Source organism: Lynx canadensis, chromosome E1 (assembly GCF_007474595.2).
Source record: "Lynx canadensis isolate LIC74 chromosome E1, mLynCan4.pri.v2, whole genome shotgun sequence".
Taxonomy (NCBI): domain Eukaryota; kingdom Metazoa; phylum Chordata; class Mammalia; order Carnivora; family Felidae; genus Lynx; species Lynx canadensis.
In genome coordinates, this window is record NC_044316.2 from 56,764,388 (window position 1) to 56,788,285 (window position 23,898).

General features: G+C 48.4%; 1 protein-coding gene across 2 annotated transcripts in view; it reads left to right on the forward strand.

The window, feature by feature from the left end:
* TNRC6C (trinucleotide repeat containing adaptor 6C) overlaps positions 1-23,898 on the forward strand; it is a 100,098-nt gene that overhangs the window by 53,767 nt on the left and 22,433 nt on the right. For both annotated transcript variants that reach the window (XM_030295726.1, XM_030295727.1), the window contains 8 exons: positions 3,426-3,641; positions 5,361-5,527; positions 9,197-9,277; positions 10,608-10,665; positions 18,281-18,423; positions 19,840-19,989; positions 21,404-21,550; positions 23,099-23,218. In XM_030295726.1, the coding sequence (XP_030151586.1) occupies positions 3,426-3,641; positions 5,361-5,527; positions 9,197-9,277; positions 10,608-10,665; positions 18,281-18,423; positions 19,840-19,989; positions 21,404-21,550; positions 23,099-23,218 (1,082 nt within the window). The remainder of the gene's footprint in view (positions 1-3,425; positions 3,642-5,360; positions 5,528-9,196; positions 9,278-10,607; positions 10,666-18,280; positions 18,424-19,839; positions 19,990-21,403; positions 21,551-23,098; positions 23,219-23,898) is intronic.

Genomic DNA, 23,898 nt, shown 5'->3' on the forward strand with positions numbered 1-23,898 from the left:
AGTACCTAGAAATGCCAAGCACATAGCTGGCACTCAGGTGCTCAGTCGATGCAATTTCAGTCTTTTATCTTTCCTTCATTTAATTATAATTGGCCATTTTTTTAATTAAAAAAATATATTATTAGAGTGCACGAGCCGGGGAGAGGGGCGGGGGGGGGGGGGGGTGGGGGGCGGGGGGGAAGGAGAACCTTAAGCAGGCTCCATGCTTGGCACGGAGCCCTACACGGGGCTCGATCCCACGACCCCGGGAGCACGACCTGAGCGGAACTCGAGTCAGGTGCTCAACTGACCAAGCCACCCAGGCGCCCCTAATCGGCCATTTTCTAACTGATCCTTTCTTCCCAATAAGGACTGCCTGTCATACTTAGAAAACTATAGAGGTAGCACCTGTGGAACAAGCTAGAGTTGGTTTCTTATTTCACAAAAGAAAGAATGCACTCTGTGGATTTCACCGTCTGGAGCACGGAAGATGAGGGTCACTGGTCAGACGGAGTGTCTGTTCTGTTTCCCGGCCTTATGACTGCTTTGTGTTCGTTTTCTGCCAGTCTGCTGTGTGTGTACCACACGGGCACTTTGTTTTCTCCGTTCTGATGAAGACCATGCATGTAAAGTTGAATGAAAACTACATACTCCAGTGGCATTTCATTGTTACTGTTCTTTCAGTCCCAATACTGTAGGTGTTCAGTTGAAGAAGGGAGATAATTCGTGATCCCCACAGTACAGAAATGTTCTGTCAAAAGCAGTAGCATTTCGGGGCGCCTGGGTGGCTCAGTCGGTTAAGCGTCCGACTTCGGCTCAGGTCAGGATCTCGCGGTCCGTGAGTTCAAGCCCCGCGTCAGGCTCTGGGCTGATGGCTCAGAGCCTGGAGCCTGCTTCCAATTGTGTGTCTCCCTCTCTCTCTGCCTCTCCCCAGTTCATGCTCTGTCTCTCTCTGTCCCAAAAATAAATAAACGTTAAAAAAAAAAAAAAGCAGTAGCATTTGAAGGGCCATTTTGAAAAATCTAGTATCAGTGTTTCGAATGTAAAGTAGAAATTTATTCTGCCTCATTAAGCCCATCTGTACGAAAGAACCTCTATGAAATTATTAACAAAAAGCGTACCAGAATTCACTGCAGCAGTAGGCACTGAACAGTGGAGATTATTTTCGTAGTATGTGCTTAGAATTCTTTTCTGTCTACTGAACGTGTTTGCTTTGCATCACAGCTTGCCAGTGTGCCTTAAGGTTGTAGCACCTCTTTTTTCCAGGGCCTCTCGAGCGTCCGTGGTGCACCCGTTACGATGTACGTGTTCGTTCGGCACTGTGAGCCGATTGTATTCTTGCCAGGGATCAACTCGAGATGGAAATATTGCTGGGGAGACGGTCTTTGAGAACTAGTCCACTGTCTTCCTAGTGTTGGCATCGCTGAAATAAAGTCCTTTCTTGTTTGACCACTTTAAAAAAAAAAAAAAAAAAGGAAATCTTGTTCTCTTGATTCGAGGGTAAATAGCCATTCTTCCATTTGTAGGATTTGGAAACGTGCTGCTTATAGACCGTTAGCCTTGTGTACAGAAATGCTCTGTAGACCTTTGCACCACTTTAACAGGAATTGAAAATTCTTGGTAAAAATCGATTAACTATAATTAACATAGTCTTCATATTTATTCTTCATTTTGACTTCCTTAAGTAATTTGTCATAGTGCCTTTCAAAGAGATGGAAGTATAAGGGTGACAAATTTTAAATGAGTTTGTTATTTAATTACCCACAATAAATCAGTGTTTTTACAGCTGATTGCCCTTTAGCAACACCGAAATTATTTTATCTTCCTAAAACATCCATAATTTTTGTCAGCTATGTTAATTTTCCTGATTTAATTTTGTCCCTTCAATTTATAAAACTACTTTCCCCAATATACATGATTGTTTTCTGTGTAATTATAGGGACTAGTGTGGTTAGCAGTTGCTGACGATAACTGATTAGGGCTAACTTCCCTGTTATTGGCAATAATTTACATAATATATTGCTCAGCATGGAGCTTGTAATTTAAAATGATTCATAGGTTGCACGGCCTTTTGTCATTAATCAATATTACAGCATCTTATTAGAATAAAGAGCATCAAGGGAGCTCATTCCATACTGTCTTTAGTCAGAAAATAAATACATTTCAGAATTGATAATATCCACTTGCCACCAAATAACCTAAAATTTACAGTTAACTGTTTGTATTGCATGCCTCCTTTCTTTAGTTAGTATTTAAAATGTCCGCATTTCCGTCGCTGAGAAACCGTGTCCACACGGAACTTCCAGCTGATGTGAGCTGCCAGGACTGGCGATCGGGAGCGTCAAGGAAGCTTTACAGACAGAGGCAGAACGAAGTACGGGTTGAGTTGGAAAAACGCAGTTTACGTGTGTGACGTGAAATGTTTCTCCTGGGGTACCTGAGCGGCTCAGTCAGTTAAGCGCCCAACTCTTGATCTCGGCTCAGGTCACGATCTCAGTTCGCGGGATCGAGCCCCACGTCTGGCTCTGCACTGACAGCAAAGGAGCCTGCTTGAAATTCTCTCTCTGCCCCTCTCTCTCTCTCTGCTCCCCTCCCCGACTTGCGCACACACAGACACATACATGCACACACACCCTCTCGCTCTCTCTCTCTCTCTCTCTCTCTCTCAAAATAAATGAATAAACTTTAAAAAATAAAATAAGATGTTTACCTTACTGAAGCGTGAAGAGAGTGGGGAGATCCTTCTGGCCCCGTGACGCCTTCTGTGCCTGTAGAGAGCAGTGCCGCGACCCTCAGGACTCAGTAGGGACCCCGTTTCCTCCGTGGCACGCCCACAGGGTGCCAGCCTGATGCTCACAGCACTGGGCACACGGGGGAGGGAAGACCTCCCAGCGCGCCCGGGTGCTGCCGGGCACTGTGCGGATTTTCCCCTGTTACTTTCTCTGCACGTTTCACCTGCCGTCGTCTCATTTCTCGGCCCACATCTGTGTCTTTGAGGGTGGGTCTTAAAGACCAGCAAGAGTGAAGACATATTTGCAACTTGTAAGTTTGTTTTCGAAGAGAATAACGTGACGTGTGACGTAAAATTTCTTCTCGGCTGCTACCTGTAATACTGGAAGTGAAAAAGCTACTTCTTAAACATCAGTTTCTTAACAATTCTTTTGAACCCTGTTATGCTGCAGATGCCGAGGTCAGTGGTCTTTAATGTTTAAGGGACTCTCGATTCTAAGCACGTGGGGGCGGGAGTGGAAACACTGTGATTTTAAAAAGCGAAGCAAATCTGATTAGATGAGATACTGCCTCCTCTCCACTCTCCCCTGGCAGCCGTCCTAAAGATAGATCGTCTCGAAATGATTTTGAACTTGAAACTACCTTTTCTACTTCTTCTCTGTTTCACTTTTATCACATGAATAATCTCGTTCTCTCTCGGGCGGTGCCCTTTGCAGTCTCATCGGGCTGGGGAGAGATGCCTAACGTCCATTCGAAGGCTGAGAGCTCTTGGGGAGAGCCGTCCTCCCCCTCTGCCCTGGTTGACAACGGCACCGCAGCGTGGGGCAAGCCGCCCAGCAGTGGCAGCGGATGGGGGGACCAGCCCGCGGAGCCGCCCGTGACCTTCGGGAGAGCCGGCGCCCCCACTGCCGCCCCGGCCCTGTGCAAACCAGGTGAGTCCGACCGGCACTTTAGAAATGGGTCAGGATATTTTAGTTAGAGGGATACTTTTCATTGGATTTTAAGAATTAGTGTTTTAGGACACCATCCTCATTTTGTTTATACTTTAAAACTAACGTCTGTTTGCCGTGTCTGGTACACGGACACAGAGGAGCTCTTAACAGAAGCCCGTGCGCTCCTTTTTTAGAAAAATTAACGACCAGAATCCACACCATGGCGCATGGCTGCGGGATGCCGTCAGTGGCGTCTACACGGCGTCTACAGGACCCCCCGTGCCTGTCGTCTTCAACAGTGCTAGCTCACTAGCTCACTGAGCGACGAGGATGAGGTGAAGCACGCCGTCTCTCCTTTCTGAGAGTGGGTTTAAGCCCGACGTGACTTCACAGCACTCAGACCCTTCTGCCTTCTTCTCTCTTGGGAGCGCCGTTCTGCGTTGGGGCTCCAGGCTTACGCGTTCTCTTTTTGTTCTTTGGAAGATAAGAAAAATTAGGCCGCGCTTTCCTCACGTCATCTGAAAGTGTAATAAGCCTACGTGCACCACGCGCGTTCTCACACACGTCCAGATCACGTTTACCGAGTGGAATTCTGTGACGCGTGGGGATTTTGCGGGCACGATGCATGTGACGTTAGCGTGGACCTAAGCGTGTGAGTTAGGTCCGGTATTAAGATCCATCGTTCAGATGGCTGCGAGAGCTTCATATTTTCTTTGGCCATCGTTAAACCTGTTGGATCTTAAAATGCAACCTTATTTTTGTATTTTTACTACCATATTTTACATGAGTTTTGTGTGTGTTACTTAGCTAACGCTGGATAGCGTGCTCCCCATATCCACCATTGTGCTGGATTATCCCATTCCTATGCCTTGTTGTTGCAAACCTAAAAGACAGGGAGGTCCTTAGGTTCACCTGCTGTCCCGAGGCAGTATGTTTGCTTACAGTTTGTCCTCGGAGGCGCCATCGTACACGTGTCTACCTTGAAAAAGCGTCCTGTCCTCATGGTCTTACAGACTCCCGCTAACTGTATCCTCACTTAATCTTTGGCCGCCTTCTCCCTGGAAGTGAAAATTTGGGCTAACTTTTGTACCAGAAATCACTCTATATCTTAAAAAAAGTAGAAGAAATAACATCCTGAAATCCAAACTCAGTAGTCAGCTCAAGGCTCCATCCACCTACGGCCTCAACTGGCTCCACCCTGTTACTCTGGGAGCGTGTCCGGAACACAGACCGTCAGGCCCAACCGCAGACCTGTGCGTTTCTCGTGATCCCCAGGTGACTCGGGTCTGGTCACGTGAGAGGGGCACTGGCCCACCTTCCGCTGTGGGTTCAAAAACCGCGTGGCGGACAGTGGTATTTCCGGGACTCTGCATATTACCAGCTACCTGCCATGCAGACACTGCCACCCTCCCCCGTGGCCCCCAGGATCTGTTGTTAGGAAGCCCGTGCTTCAAAATGACCTGTAGCCGGTGAGGGGAGTGGGTAACAGCACAGACTTCAGACAGCTGGAGTTTGGAGAAAACAATACGTACACATCCGCGTGTGTATTCTGTAACTCCCGCAAGAAATTCAGTTCTTCGGTCTTGGGAAATGAAGAGGTAAAGAGGCAGCTCCCAGGGCACCCCCCTCGTCCCACCTCCCCCTAAATGGCGCTATAATGCAGCACCGCCTCCCTGAGGAAGGGTGAGTTTGTGAAGTTCACGTGTGCTCTCCTTCTAGCTTCGAAATCTATGCAAGAAGGCTGGGGCAGTGGTGGGGACGACATGAACCTCGGTGCCAGTCAGTGGGAAGACGAAGAAGGGGGCATGTGGAACAGTGCTGCTTCCCAAGAAAGCGCGTCCTCCTGCGCCTCCTGGGGGAACGCCCCCAAAAAAGGACTCCCAAAGGTGCGTGCAGCCCTAAAGAAAAGAAACGCTAAAACCACCGGCACTTGAAACTACATTCAGGGGAGAGGGGGAGAGGGGGTATCCAGTTAACGGCGACGGGTAGATCGGGAGTTCTCTGGGGCCCTCTGGGGACCGGATGCTGCCCAGCACTGCTGTCACAGCAGAGTAAAGGCAGAGACGGACGTGAGAATCCAGCCGGACGGTAGAGACGTGCAGGCGCTTACGACAGTGCCACTCTTCACACTAAAGGGTTTCGTTTTTCAGAAAAGACGATTTTCCTCTAAAACAGTGTTGTGGATGTTAACTGATGATGGGTTTGTTGTTGTAATTTTTAAACAAATTAATAAGTGGTTTTTTTCATTTCTCCTACGGTAAATATTGATAAATACAATCAACATATCAACAGAATTTCTTTAGAATCCTCGATCTTGGGGGTGGCTCAGTCGGTTAAGCGTCCGACTTCAGCTCAGGTCATGATCTCACGGTTTGTGGAATCAAGCCCCACGTAGGGCTGTGTTGACAGCTCGGAGCCTCAAACCTGCTTGGGATTCTGTGTCTCCCTCCCTCTCTGCCCCTGCCACACTTGCGCTCTGTCTCTCTCCCTCAAAAATAAAAAATAAACATTAAAAAAAAAAAAAGAATCTTTAAGACAGAGTAAAGGGATTAGTCCTGGCACCATTAAGTGTGAAGACTCCTGAGGTACATCATTAAGTGGTTTTGCAGTAAATGGCAGCCATTTGAAAAACATTTAAGTGAGATCCACAACTCGTATAAGCACCGAGATAAACTCCAAGTAGATCACAAATTTAAATATGATAAATACAAATATAAAAATGTGAAAGAATTTTAAAAACAATCTTAGAGCAGGAGTGAGCGGCCTTTCTAACTATGAGAAAAATCTAAAAATCATCAAATTTACAAAACTTTCAGTCCTGAAAGATTTACAGACTTCAGTAAAACCGTGCATGACAGGGGTGCGTGGGGGGGAGCTCAGTCGGTTAAGTGTCTGACTTCAGCCCAGGTCATGGCCTCGCACTCCATGGGTTTAAGCCCCGCTTCGGGCTCTGTGCTGACAGCTCGGAGCCTGGAGCCTGCTTCGGATTCTGTGTCTCCCTCTGTCTCTGCCCTCCCCCTCTCAAAAATAAGTAAACATTTTTTTTAAAAAGTGCACAGCAGGGGCGCCTGGGTGGCGCAGTCGGTTAAGCGTCCGACTTCAGCCAGGTCACGATCTCGCGGTCCGTGAGTTCGAGCCCCGCGTCAGGCTCTGGGCTCATGGCTCAGAGCCTGGAGCCTGTTTCCGATTCTGTGTCTCCCTCTCTCTCTGCCTCTCCCCCGTTCATGCTCTGTCTCTCTCTGTCCCAAAAATAAATAAACATTGAAAAAAAAATTAAAAAAAAAAAAAAAAGTGCACAGCAGAAAATACCATAAAATCAAAAGACAAGCTGGAAAAACATATTTGTATCATATCGTGCAGAGGGCTGATCTCCCTGATATATACATAAAGAAAGGCTTTTTTAATCGATAAGTAGATTGCTCCCTAGAAAAATGAGCAAAGAATATAAATAGATGCTCCCTAGAAAACAAACACTGACAGCTCTTCAACACATGAAGGGACCTTCAGCCTGCCCTGCGGAAAGAGTTCAAGTTAAAACAACACTGGGAGATGCCACTTTTCATCTCTCAGACCAGCAAAACCCCCAGTGTTGAGTAAGTGGGTTCTGTCCGCAAAGCTGTGAGAAAAGCAGCCCTCTCCCACGTCACTGGCAGGACTTAAGTCGGTGGGGCCCCCGCGGAGGGCGGTTTGGCGTCATCTGTCACGGTTACAGATGGGCCAGCGCCGGGATGTGGTGCTTCTGCCTGTCACGGGCGTAGCAGGTGGCACCCGTACACCGTCTTCTCCTGTCGCGTTTTTGTAGGGAAAAAAGCGATGGTTTAAATGTACATTAATGGGGTGACTGAGTCACCCCACATCCGTACCAGGGAAAGCTGAACAGATTTTTATAAAGGGAGGCTACCTATATTCATCTGAAAAGACCACCAAAATAGGCTGTCAAATGAGAAGACAAGGGACAGAAAAGCGTGTGGTGCACACCTTTGCGGGGCCGGGGAGCGAAAGCGTGCGTGCACACACCTGCGCGTGCGAAGAGAGAGCAGGAGCTGAGCGGACGGAAGGTGAGGTAGGAAGAAGGCACTTTTGTGTGCACACCCTTTTTCTCCATCCGAATCCTACGAAGGTGTTACCTGTTCGGAAAAATGAATTCAGCAGAGCATTTAATTAGCAGTAGCAGAACCCGGAAACTAGAATCCGGGCTCGCGTCATCGGGAGTGGACGTGATTACAGACATCAGACGAGGAGTCTTTTTTCGATTGGGCTGGCAAATAACCCAGTTAATGACGGCACCAGGAATACGAAATCGGTAAATTAAAACACTGTGCAATCTTGGCACCTCTGGCCCCGGCAGTGATTCCAGGCGCCTCCAAATAAGCACTTCCTCGAGGAGAGAGCGCCCGTTGGTTGGTTTAATATCGCCACGTAGACCCCGTTCTGTAGTTAACGGCAGGCTCCATTTTGACAAGCGCTGTGAGGAGTGATTTTAGAGGACGCTGTTCTTTCCCGTGTGAACACATGGTTAGAACCTTTGTAGTTGTTGGAAGAGGAGGGACGTCACTGAGAAAACTTAACATCCTCGCCCAGCCCTTGTGGGCTGCCCCATGCTCCCTTCCTCCTCTGCCCTGCACTCCCCTCCTCTCCTCTGCTGCCCTGTGCTCCCCTCCCCTCCTCCGCTGACCTGTGCTCCCCTTCTCCCCTCCTCCACTGCCCTGTGCTCCCGTCCCCTCCTCTGCTGCCCTGCTCTCCCCTTCCCTCCTCCGCTGCCCTGTGGCTCCCCTTCTCCCCTCCCCCCTCCCCGCTGCCCTGTGCTCCCGTCCCCTCCTCTGCTGCCCTGTGCTCCCCTCCTCCAATGCCCTGTGTTCCCCTTCTCCCCTCCCCCGCTGCCCTGTGCTCCTCTCCTCCACTCCCCTCCTCCACTCCCCTGTGCTCCCCTTCTCCGCTGCCCTCTGCTCCCCTCCCCCCCGCGCCCCTCCTCTGCTGCCCTAGCTTGCTTTTTGTGATCGCCTCTCCTTTTCTCTTCATCTTCTCCCTCACTGACGTTTGCCATTTATGTCTTCTCTACCCCAAGGGCTGCAAGCAGTGAATAGTCAATAAAATTAACAGGCTTTTTGTTCCTTTCATCTTGTTGCCTTTTCATTCTGTTGGAATGAACCCCGCTGCATTTTGTCATCTTTGACAGTAAAGCTTATAAAAGGGCAGAAAACATGTAATTTTTAGTAAACTTCACATAGTATTAGCATAGGGCCGTGTTCAAAGGAACGCTTAGGATTATTTGATAATGGAAGTGGCACACATTTGTGATGAACTAAATTAATTCTCTGGGGAAGAAAAATAATTATCTTGCTTTTCTAAAGTCCATAAATTACACACGTACGCCAACTTGCACACGCACCCTAAAGCATTCCGTAGTACTAGCCACGAAGCAGTCAGGGACTCTGGAGCACAGCATCACTCGACGTTAATACAGAAAGATTCTCTAACTTGAAATCACCGTGAAGTTTAGGCCGCTCCCGTGTCTAGAAGAAACGTATTAACCCGTGACCCACACTTTGTCCTAGGGCATGAAAACGTCTGGCAAGCAGGACGAGGCCTGGATCATGAACCGGCTGATCAAACAACTCACGGACATGGGCTTCCCGGTGACTGGTGTCTTATTTTTACCGCTTCCCTCCGCGCGTGCTGCCATGCATGGCCCTGATTGTGTCCTGCCCGCGGTTGTCACACGTAACAAGCAAGAATTTTGAGGGAGGAGAGTGTTCATGCAGCCTAACTCGTAAATTCCCCTTTTACCCGAGTGCTTCTGTCTAGGGACCGTTGCTTTCAACCAGAGCGAGCATCCACACCGTTCCGTCAAGCAGGGTGTGCGAGCCTTCTGGAATGAAACGTGCCGCGTGACCGTTCCTTTCTTTGGCTTCTGCAGCTCTGCATTTTCTTTTAAATTATAATTAAAAGTGAATTTTCGTTAGTTTATGCGGTGGATTGACAGAGATCACAAGAGAAAACTTGGGATCAAGTACCAAAGCGCGGGTCCAGAAAAAAGAGTCCTAACCAGTCCTGTTGAGTGCCCGAGTCTCGGGTCACGTGTAGGGAGAGTTCAGATTGTACGGTGTCCCCCTGAAAATGTGCCATGAGGCATCCCGTTCCTGAGATCCTAACGCAGGAGTTCAGCTACTGAGGGATATCCCCTGGGTCTGTTCGGTCTTCCCTTCAAAGGTCTTCTTTCCAGATCGTTACTCAAGTGAACATCTCTGTCTTTGATTTCTGTGGATGTCCCTGAAGAATGGGTCCAGAACGGCCCGGTCCAGAAACGACATGCCTCGTGTCAGGCACACGCCCTCTGTCCCTGGGCAGGGCGCAGACCCGGGGGTGGCCCAGCCCCTTCCTGCATGAGAGCGCAGGCGGGACACCGGAGGCCTTTCCGGGAGTCCCCATTTCCACCGTGGTGCTCGCACACGCTGACACGCATCTGTTCCGTTCGTAGGAACGTGAATAGTTATCAACGTGCATCTGCTTGTTTTGTTTTGGTCTTTTGTACATTGCTTGGTGGCAAGTGGTCAACAGCAGGGCCCGGGGTCCGCGCAGTGGAGAGTGGAGCTCTGTGCTCTGACTGGCTGCTGGGACGTTCCCAAAGTCGTTCTGGCAGAGAGTTCATCCTTGCCGAACCGTTGCTACTCACTGTGGTGTAGAGTCCACGACAAGATTCCACGGACCCCGCACGTTTTGTTTTTAAAGTGTTAGATGCAAGTTCTTTAAGAGTCAACCCGGTGCGTGTTCTTACTCGAAGTGCCTTTACTTAGAAGACGTTTGTGTCTAGCCTCGCCAACAAAGGGCAGTGTTTCCGGTTCCAAAACCTAGTAACGTTACGTCAGCCGTAATCATTTCTCTAAGCTAATAGCGATCGAATTCTCTACTAGCTTTTTTGTTACTGTCGAAGCGTAATCTTCATTAAAGTTCTGTTTTCCCACACAGAGAGAACCAGCTGAAGAGGCCTTGAGGAGCAACAATATGAATCTTGACCAGGCCATGAGTGAGTACTCTGATGCCCTTAACGCATACTTTCTTAAAAGGTGCCAGTTTGTGGAGTTTGGATTTCCAGCAGCATTTTATCATAGTCTTGGGTTAATGGTTTCAATTCGTGCTGGGTAGACAGGACCAAGCTTCAGCCAAAGAGCAAGCGTGTGAAGCGTGGTAACCACACAGCAAGTCTCTGGAGGCTGGTGGACCCTGGGGACGGATGGCCAGAGCCCACGTCGAGGCACGTTCGCTTGTTTCATTTTTCTCTGTACTTCAGCCAAGAGATGAGTTTTTCCCGTCTATTTTGAGGGGAGGTCATCGCAGCGTTCGTAGAGAAAGACACTGGGACCACAGGCCAGACTTCATGCGACACTGACTGAGCGTGTTCTTCGCACCTGGCCCCAGAACGGGCTTGCTCAGGGGCCCACAGAGACATCTCCGTGCCGGTGGAGCGCTTACTGGTGACAGATGAGATTTACCTCGAGGGATGAGCAGCCCTCATTGTGGAGCTGCTGTAAAAATAGTAATAACTAAAGGTGATAAATAGAATCAGAATACTGTAGCTGTGTTTTAGGATGGTATATTAAACTCTTTTGAACGTTTCCTTTTTTTGAGAGAGGGAGCGTGCGCACACAACTGGGGGAGGGGCAGAGAGGGAGAGAGAAACCCAAGCAGCCTTCACACTCTCAGCACAGAGCTCGAAGCGGGGCTCGATCTCATGAACGATGAGATCACAACCTGAGCTGAAATCAAGAGTTGGACGCTCATCCAACTGAGCCACCCAGGCACGCCTAGAATGGTGTATTAAACTCTTAACTCATAAAGGGTAAAGAAAAAGAGAATTAAACATAACTTACGGCTATTACAACTTGGGAACAAAATCATAGCACCTTTAAAAAGAGATCATTTGTGACATCAAAAATATAAAAGGGGGAGAGCAAACGGATGGAACTTTTATAAGCCAATGAAGAGAAATTGTTTTCAGCAGAAAAGGGACTATTCCATCAACGTTTAACGTAAACCTCGTGGTAACCGTGAAGCAAAAATCTAGCGCAGACACACAAACCACAAAAAGGGGGAGACTGAGAAAATGGAAGGCCGTCGACGTATGAAGGTAGACAGAGACAGAAGGAAAAACAGTAGAGAGACAGAATAACCAGAAGGCGAAAGATAAAAGGGCGCTAGTCCGTGCTCACATGTCCGTAATCTCTCTTAATGGTACTGAACTCACCAACCTAAAGGCACAGGGCTGCTGGATGGATGAAGGCCACAAGACCCAAGGTGCCTGGGTGGCTCAGTCGGTTGAGCGTCCGACTTCGGCTCAGGTCATGATCTCACGGTTTGTGGGTTCAAGCTCAGAGCCTGGAGCCTGCTTCGGGTTCTGTGTCTCCCTCTCTCTCTGCCCCTCCCCCCCCCTTTCTGTCTGTCTCTGTCTCTCTCTCTCAAAAATAAACATTAAAAAAAAATTTTTTTATTAAAAATGTTTAAAGTAAATAAGGCCACGAGACCCAAGTCTGTGCTGCCCACCGGAGACTCATTGCAGCTCTAAGACACACACAGGCTCACGTTGAAAGCATGGAAAATGATATTCCAAGCAAACAGAAACGGAAAGAAGGCGAGCATAGCCATACTCAATATCAGACAAAATAGACGTGAAGCCAAAAAGAGTGACAAGAGTCCAAGAAGATCATTATATACTGACAAAGGGGTTAATACGTCAAGAAGATGTAAGCAAATTATAAATATATCCATTCTCAACACCTGACCACCAAACTACATTAAGTAATTAATAACAGATCATAAAGGAGAAATAATATAGTAATTTTATGGAAGATTTCAGATACCCCACTGTTAACCATGGATAGATCTTCCAGACTAGAAATCAATAAGGAAAAATGGAATTGAACCATACTTCAGAGCAAATGGACCTAAAAGATATACACAGAACATTCCATCCAGCAGCAGCAGAATATACACGTTTTTCAAGCACACAGGGAACATTCTCCAGGATAGATCTGATACGCCACAAAACTATCTTAGGGGTTGTTTGGGTTTTTTTTTTTCTTTTTTTCTTTTTCTTTTTTTCATCTTTTTGATAGAGCATAAACAGGGGAAGGACTGAGGGGGAGGAGAGAGAGAGAATGACTCAAGCAGGCCCCACACTGAGTGTGGAGCCCAATGTGGGGCTCGTTCTCACAAGCATGAGATCATGACCTGAGCCGAAGTCAAGAGTCAGACGCTTAACTGAGCCACCCAGGTGCCCCCAAACTATTCTTAGTTTTAAGAAGTTAGAAGTCCTACCAACCATCTTCCTCAACATGAGGAAAATGAGAAGATCCATAAACATGTGGAAACTAAACACACTTCTAAACAACCATTGGGTCAAAGAAGAAGTTGAAAGGAAAGTGAAAAATTATCCCGAAACAAGTGACAATGAAAACATGTCAAATGTGGTGGGAAGCAGCAAAGGCAGTTGTGAGAGGAAAGCGTATAGCAGTTAAACACAGATACTAAGAATTTAAAAAGAGGTAAGAGAAACAACCTAACTTTACACCTCAAAACTCGCAAGAGAACACATTAAGCCCAAAGTTAGCAGAAGGAAGGAAAAAATAAGGATCAGAGCAGAAATAAATAAAATAGAGACTAGAAAAACAGTAGAAAGGATCTGTGAAACTAACAGCTGATTCGTCAAAAAGAAAAACACAATTGATAAACCTTCAGCCAGACCTAAAAAGAAAAGAAAGACTCAAAGAAATGAAATCAGAAGTGGAAGAGGAGACCCTGCAACTAATAACCACTAAAATACATGGAACCGTGAGAGGCTGCTGTGAACAATTATGTGCCAGCACATTACTTAACTTAGAAGAAATGAATACATTTCTAGAAACAACTTACCAAGACCGAATCAGGAAGAAATATAAAATCTGAACAGACCAGTGAGTTAAGAGATAGAGTCAGTTGCCAAAACACAGAAAACTTCAGGACCAGATGACTTCACTGACAGAAATTCTACCAAATATTAGAGAAGAATTAACATCAGTCCTCAGACTCTTCCAAACTATCAAGGAGAAGGGAATACGTCCAGGCCCATTCTACAAGGCCAGCATTACTCTGATACCAAAACCTAATAAGGATACCACAAGAAAACCGTAGCCCAATATCCCCAATGAACGTACATGCAAAAATTCTCAACAAGGTATTAGCAAACTGAGTTCAACAACACATGAATACGATTATATTCCGTGACCAGGTGGCGTTTGTACCTAGGATGCAAGGCTGGTTTGACATACACAAATCAGTAAATGTGATCTATCACATCAATAAACCGAAAGATAAAAATCATGTGATCATCTCGATAGATGCAGAAGAAATATTTGACAGCATACAGCATCCTTTCATGATTTGGGAGGGTAGGGGGAACCTTAAGCAGACTGGGTAGAGAAGGAGCGTACCTCAACCTAATAAAGGCCATAGGTGACAAACCCACAGCTGACATTTTACTCAGTGGAGAGAAGTTGAAAGAGTTCATTAGATGAGGAACAAGGCAAGGATGCTGACTCTCTCCACTCCTGTCCAGTAAAGTGCTGGAAGTCCTGGCCAGGGCAGCTAGGCAAGGCAGAAGGAGGGAAAAGGCATCCATATTGTCCGTATTGAAAAGGAAGAAGTCAAGTTCTCGTTATTTGCTGATGATACGATCCTGTATATAGAAAATTCGAAAGAATCAGTCAAAAAACCTAGAATCGGTCGACAGTCTCCATAAAGCATCAGAATACAGAATCGGCATACAGAAATCAATTGCATTCCTTTGCACTAATGATGAAGCATCTGGAAAAGAATGAAAACCATCCCATTCACAATAACATCAAAAACAATATAATACTTAGGAATAAATTTAATCAAGGGAGTGAAAGATCTGCACAATGAAAACTGTAAGACTTTGTTAAAAGAAATTGAAAAAGACACAAAAATGGAAAGGCATCCCATGTTCATGGATCAAAAAAATTAATATTGTTAGTCTGGTTATATTACCCAAAGTGGTCCCCATCAAAAAACCAAAGGCATTCCCAGAAGTAGAAGAAACAAAAACAATCCTGGGGCACCTGTTTGGCTCAGTCAGTTAAGCACCCCAACTCTTGATTTCAGCTCAGGTCGTGGTCTCAGAGTGTGTGGGATCGAGCCCCACGTCGGGTTCTGCCTGACAACGGGGAGCCTGCTTGAGATTCTCTCCCTCTCTCTTTACCCCTTCCCCCCTCAAAAATAAATATTAAAGGAAAGAAAGAAAGAAAAGAAAACAATCCTAAAATGTGTGTGAAACCACAAAATACTCCAAGTAGCCAGAGCGGTCGTAAGGAAGAACAAAAGTGGAGGTATCACACGTCTGAATTTCAGACTGTACTACAAAGCCACAGTAATCAAAACAGTGGTACTGGCACAAAAATAGACAGTCTGGGGCACCTGGCTGGCTCATTTGGTAGAACATGTGACTCAGTCTCAGAGTTGTGAGTTCAGGCCCCACGTTGGGTCTAAAACTTCCTTAAAAAAAAAAAAAATTAGACATATCGGCCAGTGGAACAGAATAGAGCCCACAATTAAACCCCAGCATATACAGTGAACTAGTATTTGACAAAGGAGCCAAAAGTACTGATTGGGGAACGGATGGTATCTTCAACAAAAGGTTCTGGGAAAAATGGAGAGACGTGCAGAACAATGAAATTGGACCCCTATCTCACACTACTCACAAAAATTAATTCAAAATGGATCAAAGGCTTAAACAACAAAACAAAACAAAAACAGAAGAAAATTAAAGAAGAGGCCTGTCAGTGTTGGTCTCGGCAATAACGTGGGGGCGGGGTAGACAGCAAAAGCACAGACAAAAAAAGAAAAGTCAACAAATGAGGACTACATCGAACTCAGAAGTTTCTGCACAGCAAGAGAAGCACCAAAATGAAAAAACCTATAGAACAGGAGGAAAATTTTGCAAGCCATGTACTGGATAAGGGGTTAATATCCAAAATCTATGGATCTATCAGTCAAACTAATGACCCAAAAAAAGTTTGATTAAAATAACTAAATCGGGGGTGCCTGGGTGGCTCAGTCAGTTGAGCGAACGACTTCGGCTCAGGTCATGATCTCGCAGTCCGTGAGTTCGAGCCCCACGTCGGGCTCTGTGCTGACAGCCCAGAGCCTGGAGCCTGTTTCAGATTCTGTGTCTCCCTCTCTCTCTGACCCTTCCCCGTTCATGCTCTCTCTCTGTCTCAAAAAAAAATAAATGTTAAAAAAAAATTTTTTTTTTTAATAAAATAACTAAATCGGCATTTCTGCAAAGAGGACATCAGAGTGCCCAACAGACCCATGAAGATCATCAGGGAAATGGAAATCCAAACCACAGTGAGGTCTCCCCTCACATCTGTCAGAATGCCTTTTCTCAAGAAGATAAGAGACAGCAGGTGCCGGCGAGGACACAGGGAAAAGGGAACCCTTGTTGCAATGTCGGAGGGAGCGTAAATTTGTTCACCTGGCATGGAAAACAATACGGAGGTACCTCCAAAAACGAAAAGTAGACTTACTGTACGACACAGCCATCCCAGTTCGGGCATCTACCCAAAGGAGGAAAACAGGATCTTGACAAGATAGTTGCTTCCATGTGTATCACATTATTCACAATAGCCAAGGAGTGGAAACCATCCAAACGCCCATCAACAGATGAATGCGTGGAAAAGATGCCACCGTATATACACAATGGAATATGATTCAGCCACGAGAAAGGGGAGTATCCTTCAGTCTGTAACATATCCTTCATTCTGACAGATCTTAAGCACATCGGAGGAAGACAAGTACTGTATGATATCACTTGTATGTGGCATCTAAAATGTTAAGCCCCGTAGGAAACCGTGAATGACAATTACCGGGGAGCAGGGGTAGGGGGATGAGTAATGGTGTTTTAGGGTACGAATTTGTAACAAGGAGTGGATAAGCCGCAGAGATCCGGTTCACGGCATGCTGAGCGCACAGTAATGTTGTATAATTATGTAACAGGGTATAAAATATGGCTACGTGGACCATCATATTACAGTACGTAGATCTATCCAGTAACATGTACACCTTAAGCTTATACAGTGTTACACGCCAAATTGATTCGGTTAAAAAATAAATAAGTAAAACAATAATTATGTTAGATATTTACATGGAAAATGTAGCTGATTCTCATTATTCGTCTCCAGGAAATAATAGGGTCGAATTCCTGTAAGCCACAGCATTTTTGTCAACCAGTCCGTACAGAACCTTCCTTTATGTGCGTTTCTGGCTAAAGATACCTTATTTAATATGTATTTCTCACAGAGATGCCGTATTTCTTTATAGTAAAATGTTGGCTAGAAGGAGTTAGCATTTTCCCGACCCTGGGTCCTGTGACCATAGATCTCTTCGGCCGTCCACACTGAATCCAGTGCTGTCGGCCACACCTTTCTAAAATCAGTCGTCATCTTGTGACTCCAAAAAGTTAGCCACTCTTCCATTCTTTCCATAGCTTCATCGCACGCGGTAGATGTTGCTTTAGCTCTTTCTGGGCGGCCTTACATACAAATGGGTGACTGTTCTCTTCCTTTTGCTGGATGCACCGTATCGTTCATTCACTCACATTGAGCTTGAACCACAGCACCGCAGCTCCTGCCTGAACAACACTTAGCTGGCGTGTTTTCTCCATCAGGCACAGCGCAGCCTTATTGCACCCACGAGCCCTACAGCATACATTAGCACTGTGCTTGGGGACCATTTCAAACACCGAAACCGCCAACAAAAAGAACAAAACTGAAAAAAGTGGCACTAAATAGACCACAGAGGGACACTTGTTGCTGTAGGGGAGCTGAGTGAGAAGCAGAGCATCTTGCTTGGTCTGAGCTGGGAACGCGTGTGTCGGGCAGCCGAGATTCTTCGCCATCCCCTGCGTGTCCACAGATGACCACAGAAGTGCCACGGGTTCCGATTTGGGGGCTGCAGATAAATGTAGCCAGTCGGTGAATGCACGAATGCAGAATCCGTGAATACGAAGATCGACTTGATAATTACGTGCAGCTGCCAAAATGTTGTGGTGCAAGCTGCCAGGACAGAAATGACCCATCAGTGTGAGCTTGAAGAAGTTCATTGTACCCTGTTAGAATTGTAAGATGGCACAAAGTCAAAGGTAGCCACACGAAGCCAGTCGCTGGCCAGAGAGCGCATGAGGACGAAAACCTTGTCTGTCTCGTATGACATGGTGTCCCCAGCGTCTGGAAGAGCCCTCAGGGGGATGTGGGAAATGGAAACCGATGGCTGCAGGGGGTCAGCGGAGCCGTTTTAAACAGGATAATCAGGGCAGGGTCCTGAGGACACCACCGGGGAAGGCCGTGTGGAGAAGGGGGTGCCTCCCAGGAGGGGAAGGAAGGGCGGACTCGGAGTGGCCCGTGTGGTGGGAGGAGGGGCAGGGGCAGGGCCCGGTTGCAGACTGTCGGGGCTCACGAGAGCAAAACCACAGCCTCCGTGTTTTCCGGGAGGTTGAGAGGCTCCCACCGGCACCCATCTGGAGCTCGGCGCTCCTGACTGACGCTCCTCGGGCGTTTGGGTAAATGTTGCCTCTGTTTGCTGTGCCCCAGGCGCCCTGCTGGAAAAGAAGGTGGACGTGGACAGGCGTGGACTGGGAGTGACCGACTACAATGGAGGGGTCACCAAAGCCCTTGGCTGCCGCCCACCAGTCTCCAAAGACTCTTCCGGGGACCGCCCCACCTTTCTTGACAAGGTATGAATTTAGGGGGTGTTCTGCTTGTTTGTTTTTAACACAAGGGACTTTTCATTTTAACCATGTCCTTAATGCAAGCTGGATCAAATACTTGCCGGGCTGTAACACTCAAGTGACTTTTACCCACTTTTTAAGATACGTATGAATGTTTAACTCAAAAGAGACGGAGTCGTGTTTCATACGATGTGACTAAGAAAAAATACTGAAATTGAAAACTGACTTTCATCGTAGTGGGTGAACTTGGCTGGCTTGTCTGCTTCCGTTTGCCCAGTAACAAGGGTCTTCAAATCTCTGTTTTACTGTCTTATTTTATATGCACAGTTCTTCCCCTTGGAAATGACGTTATGTGTTTACTCTCGGAAAAAGAGACTTGAAATGGTTGTGCAGGTGCCCGTGTCTGGCCAGCTCAGCTCGGCCACTTGAGAGTTCGTGCAGGAGTCTGTCAGAAGCCCCTGGGGTGGGTCACGTGTCCAGACACCGGTTCGGTCCTTTCAGGACCGTCCCATAGTGATGCCCCCTCTCCAGACTGGTGGGACTTCACAGGGAGACGAGGACAGCATCCCACGGAATTCAATCAGAATGTTGAACCTTGGAAATAAAATTAAAGCAAGGAAGGACAAGTTTAAAAACAAAACAAAAAACAGCCTCACAGGAGACAGAGGTGAGACTTCGCCTCCGTTCTTAAACAAACAGGGTCCCCTACCGCACGCCCCCCTGCCGAACGCTGTGGCCAGGCTGGGCCCAGAGGGAGCAGTGCGCAATTCCAATTTAATTTAGTATCTTGTATTTACACTCGGCTCGGGATGGGACGCTGACTTGTTTCCTTACCTTTAACATGTAGAATACTGCTACACGTTTGTTGGGAAGTTAGAAAAAATAGATCTGCAAAGGGCCTGGTCTGTAACGTGACCTTAATAAATATAACAGGGTAAGAGTCTGTTTTGTAACCTACCCTGTTATTGGCTTAAACGGCACAGAATTGCTGTTTGCGGGTCAAAAACAGCTGAGTGTCAGCAGAATCCAACCTAATGCACACCTAGAGCCTTGATGATGACGTCTCGGAAGGAGCGGGTTTACTTGAACACGGTTGTACACTGTTTTCTAAATGAGGCTTTTGCGAATGTTTCCGTCGTCCTCCTGACTCCTGCCCCTGGGCGGGGTCGGTTGTGCATGAGAGCGACATAAGCTACCGTGTGTGCTTGTGGAATGATCGTTAACAATGGAAGCAGCGTCTCAGTCTGGTTTCTCTTTTGCTTTTCCCCTCTTCCTTTGGCCCTTGTTCTCCAGTCTCTTGTTGCCCACACTGTTTTGACCTCCTAATTCTTTACCATCCACATCCCTCTACGCCCTTGGGAAATTGCTTTGTGCTCTGTGGATGGACACTGCACACAGCTCACCCTCTGTTTCTCCCATCAGGACGGCGGCCTGGTGGAAGAGCCCACGACTTCACCATTTTTGCCTTCACCAAGCCTGAAGCTCCCCCTTTCAAACAGTGCACTCCCTAATCAGGCCCTGGGTGGGATTGCCTCAGGGCTGGGCATGCAAAACTTGAATTCTTCTAGACAGGTAAGGCCGTGGGGAGAAAGCCAGTGCGGTCTGTTTCACCTGCCTGTAAAAAAATGTGCTTGAGCCACAAACTGTCCCATTTTTAACGAATACCCATACTTCACGATACAGTCACGTATGAAAAGGTAGCCGAGATGGTCGAAAGATCATCCTGCAGGTAATGTGCAGGTGTCAGGAGTGGAGTCCAGCTCTTGGGATTGAACCGTAGTTAGGGAAATGCTTCCAGATTGTATTGTTACATGCAAGTAACACATGGTTCAGTGCCCTTGGTGCTGGCCTACCGCTAGACTCCTTCATGGAGCCAGGCGGTGCCGTCCTTTCTCCTGGCCTCAAAACTGGAAATACATTGGTCTGTGAGAAAACACCACCTTTTCCCCTGCTTTGCCCGGAGGTCGAGGTGACATTTCGGTGGCTTCCAGAGAGTCGTGTTGGCATTCTCCCTCTCTGACGCTCAGGGAAGGTGAAAGTCCCTGTCAGGCGTCACAGAAGGGAAGACTGAGAGTTGCGTTGGCGGCTGCTCCCTGGCACTTGTGTCTCCCTGTCCTTCTGGAAGACGTGACCTGCTTTCCTGGCTTTCCTAGGACTTCCTTTTCCTGGGTTTCCTCACGCAGGAGGCTGACACGCACCCACCTCCGAGAGCCCTCTCTAGGTAGAGGCTAAGCTGCGTGAGGCGGCCACGTGCGCACCTGCTGTCCCCGGTGACGGCCGGCGCGCCTCCTGCCACCAGCGTCCCCGTTTGTGTGGTCCTCGCGGCCGACGTCACCGGTGCCGGTGGTAGTTCAGTGCAACGCCTGTTTCGGGTGTCCTGCCGTCTGACAAGTGACCACCTGCAGGCGGGGTGATGGGAGTGAGCCCCCCGTGCCCGGCCGCTAACTCACCCCAGAGAAGCAGGAAGTACACCTAAAATGCATTGATTAGATCTCACACGCAGATACCTGCCAGGATCTGGCCTTTCGCTCAGCTTCAGCTTTGGCTGTTGTTGAGATCATACTTGTGTTTCCTGTTTGAAAACGTCGCCGTCTTCGGCCCAGTGATCCCCGCCCTGACGACCCTGCGTCACCACAGGTCTCCCGTGACAGAAGTAGAGCAACCCGGTGGCTCCGCGTGGCTGTGGTTCATAGCACCGTATTATCAGGGTTTGTCTGGACGGGATAGTCCTGTCCAGGGACGTTTTCCGGCTGGCACTGTCGTGTGGCTTCTGCGATTTGGAAACACAGGCAGGCCTCGTGGGCCGATCGGCCGTCGCCTGTAACCAGGCCGAACACAGCTTGCCGTGAAATTCACTTTGGTAGAAGCTCACGGTGCAGGGGGGAGTAGACGCGCTTTGGCTCTCGGGGTCAGGCAGGCGGGGCCTCCCCCGGAGCTCCCGCGGCGCCGGCGCCCTAACGCCCCGGTCCCTCCCGTGTCCCTGCAGATCCCGAGTGGCAATCTGGGTATGTTCGGCAGCAGCGGAGCAGCACAAGCCAGGACCATGCAACAGCCGCCGCAGCCGCCCGTGCAGCCTCTGAGCTCCTCCCAGCCCAGCCTCCGCGCTCAAGTGCCTCCGTTTCTATCCCCTCAGGTGGGGCCCGCACCTGCGCTCCGGGCAAGGCCACGCACGCACGCACACACGCCTGGGCCATAGACATGTCACCGCTGTAGAGTGAGGGCGGGCTCACCCCCGCCCGCCCGACAGGAGGCTGCCAGGGTCACCGGCGTGGCCACCGGAAGCACCGAGCGGGGGTCCTCCTGTCGTGCCGGCTGGAAAGGCGCCTCCCTCGCTACCAGGCTGCCATTCGTGTCCTGCTCTTGACAGCCGTTCAGACGAGCCCGATGCACTGTCCTAGCTGGGAGAGGAAGGTGACGAGCTGGCACTTGGCTTAGGATGTGAGGGGCCGCGTGGGAGCAGTGAAGGACCGAGTAATGCTTTAGTGGCCGACTGAACGGGATCGTGTGTCAGACCATATACGTCACAGACGTCTTAGTTAAGTCCGTTACTTCATATTAGACCAGGCTTGCCCACAGAGAGTCCTTAAGAATAAAAAAAGAAGTCAAGCAGAATCAGGAAGAGATTGTTACTGCTTTGTGTAGCTCAAAAGCATATGGATTCTTTCATTTTAACGTGGTTTACTTACTGAGTAACATTCCATAATCTTACTCTTTGTACTGAATTTTTCATTACAATGTTTCGGTCTTTTCCCGTGTAAAAATATTCAATAATAGAGACTGATAATAAGTTATAGAATTAGCTGGAAGTAATTACTTCCCCACAAGTAATTGAACCCACGTTTGTGCCCTGAGCCGAGATGGCTGAAATGCAGGTCGAGTAACAGTTAAATTCATTAATCAGGACACGGGGTGAACGGCTCTGACAGAGACCCCAGAGGGCAGAAGCTCGGGCCAGACAGGCGTCTGCTTCTCTCAGGCGGCCGTGCAGGAGGTGGCGGCTCAGGGCTGTGGGGCGGCTCTGCCACGGCCCCTCCCGACGGCACGGAGCCCCACAGCCCCACCTGGGCCCGGGTGGCGGGCAGCAGGCTTCCCACACTCGGCCAAGCGCGTGTCACCACCCACCCCACCCCCCGTGCCCATACATACCGCCTAGTGGCAAACACTGAGATCCCCAGTGCCGGGCCCCGCCTGGTTCCCAGCCGCGGAGGTGCCCGTCCCGTTGAGAAGGGCGGATTGACGGTCCAGGCTCAGGCCGGCAGAGCCGGGGTGGACCACTTCCAGAGCCCGTCCGGCGATGAGACCCTCCCTCGGGGTGGCGCGGTGCCCGCCAGTGGGTGTGACTTCTCTGAGACCCCACATCCGCGGTCTCCAGTCCTTCAGTCGTGCCCGGCTGTTGTTTTTGTGGTGACGGGACGTGAGATCCGTTTGCAAGGGGGTCCCCCGGAGCCTGAGCAGCTCCACTCGTGACCGCGACGTTTGGAGGAGGAAGGCTTTCTCTTCTTTGCCTGCCTCCCTCCCGTGCTTCTTTGCCACAGAAGCACGTTAACTGCAACGGCAAAACGTCCGGGGGTTTGTCGATGGCTTTGGAGTTCATCCCTGAGACAAGTGTCATTAAGTAACCAGTCTGCATCTTGAGAGACCACCTGCGCAGGCACCTGACGCCATCCTTTGTGTCCAACAGGTTCAAGCACAGCTTTTGCAGTTTGCAGCAAAAAACATTGGTCTCAACCCTGCACTATTGACCTCGCCGATCAATCCTCAGCATATGACGATGTTGAACCAGCTCTATCAGCTGCAGCTGGTGAGTGGACAGATCCGTTCAGCTCCTAGAACTAAGGAAGCGTGCGCCCCCGACATTCACGTATCTCTGCCAGCCACACACCCTGACCCGTACAGGTAGTTGGTTCAACGCTTTCTCCATGTCAGGGAAGCCCATTGAGACCCTCCTAAAATTTGCGGACTACTAAAAAAATGAGAAAGTTTTTCACTTACGGGTGTTGTTCCTTAGCTTTGTAAATTCCCTGGTCCCTTCACGGAGTCGTCCAGATCTTACTGTCAGGCATGCCCTCTAACTTGGGGTCTCAACTAGCTTTTCTCATCCAGAGTTGCCCGTCTGGACCACAGAACCCAAGAAACGCTTGACGATTTTCTAAATTCTTCAGGATGGTATACGCGAATACTCTTTTGGAAGCATAAAAGAGAAGTTACTTCATGACATACAGTAGAATGCCTTGGAGATTAGGATTTAATTCTCTCTCGAAACCCCTGTTGAGAAAGGTGGATGTAGCCTAATAATTCTGGAAGGCTTTACAGTTCAACATGTCTTAAATTTTTAATTGTCAACAGTCTTTCTACTTTTACTATAAAACGCCAGGTCACGGGTCACGTATGAAGGCATACTGCATTTGTATATGCCCAAAGACCAAGTGTGTTCTTTCTTTCTTTGATATGTTGACACCTGGTTTATTTAGAAGTCTCGTC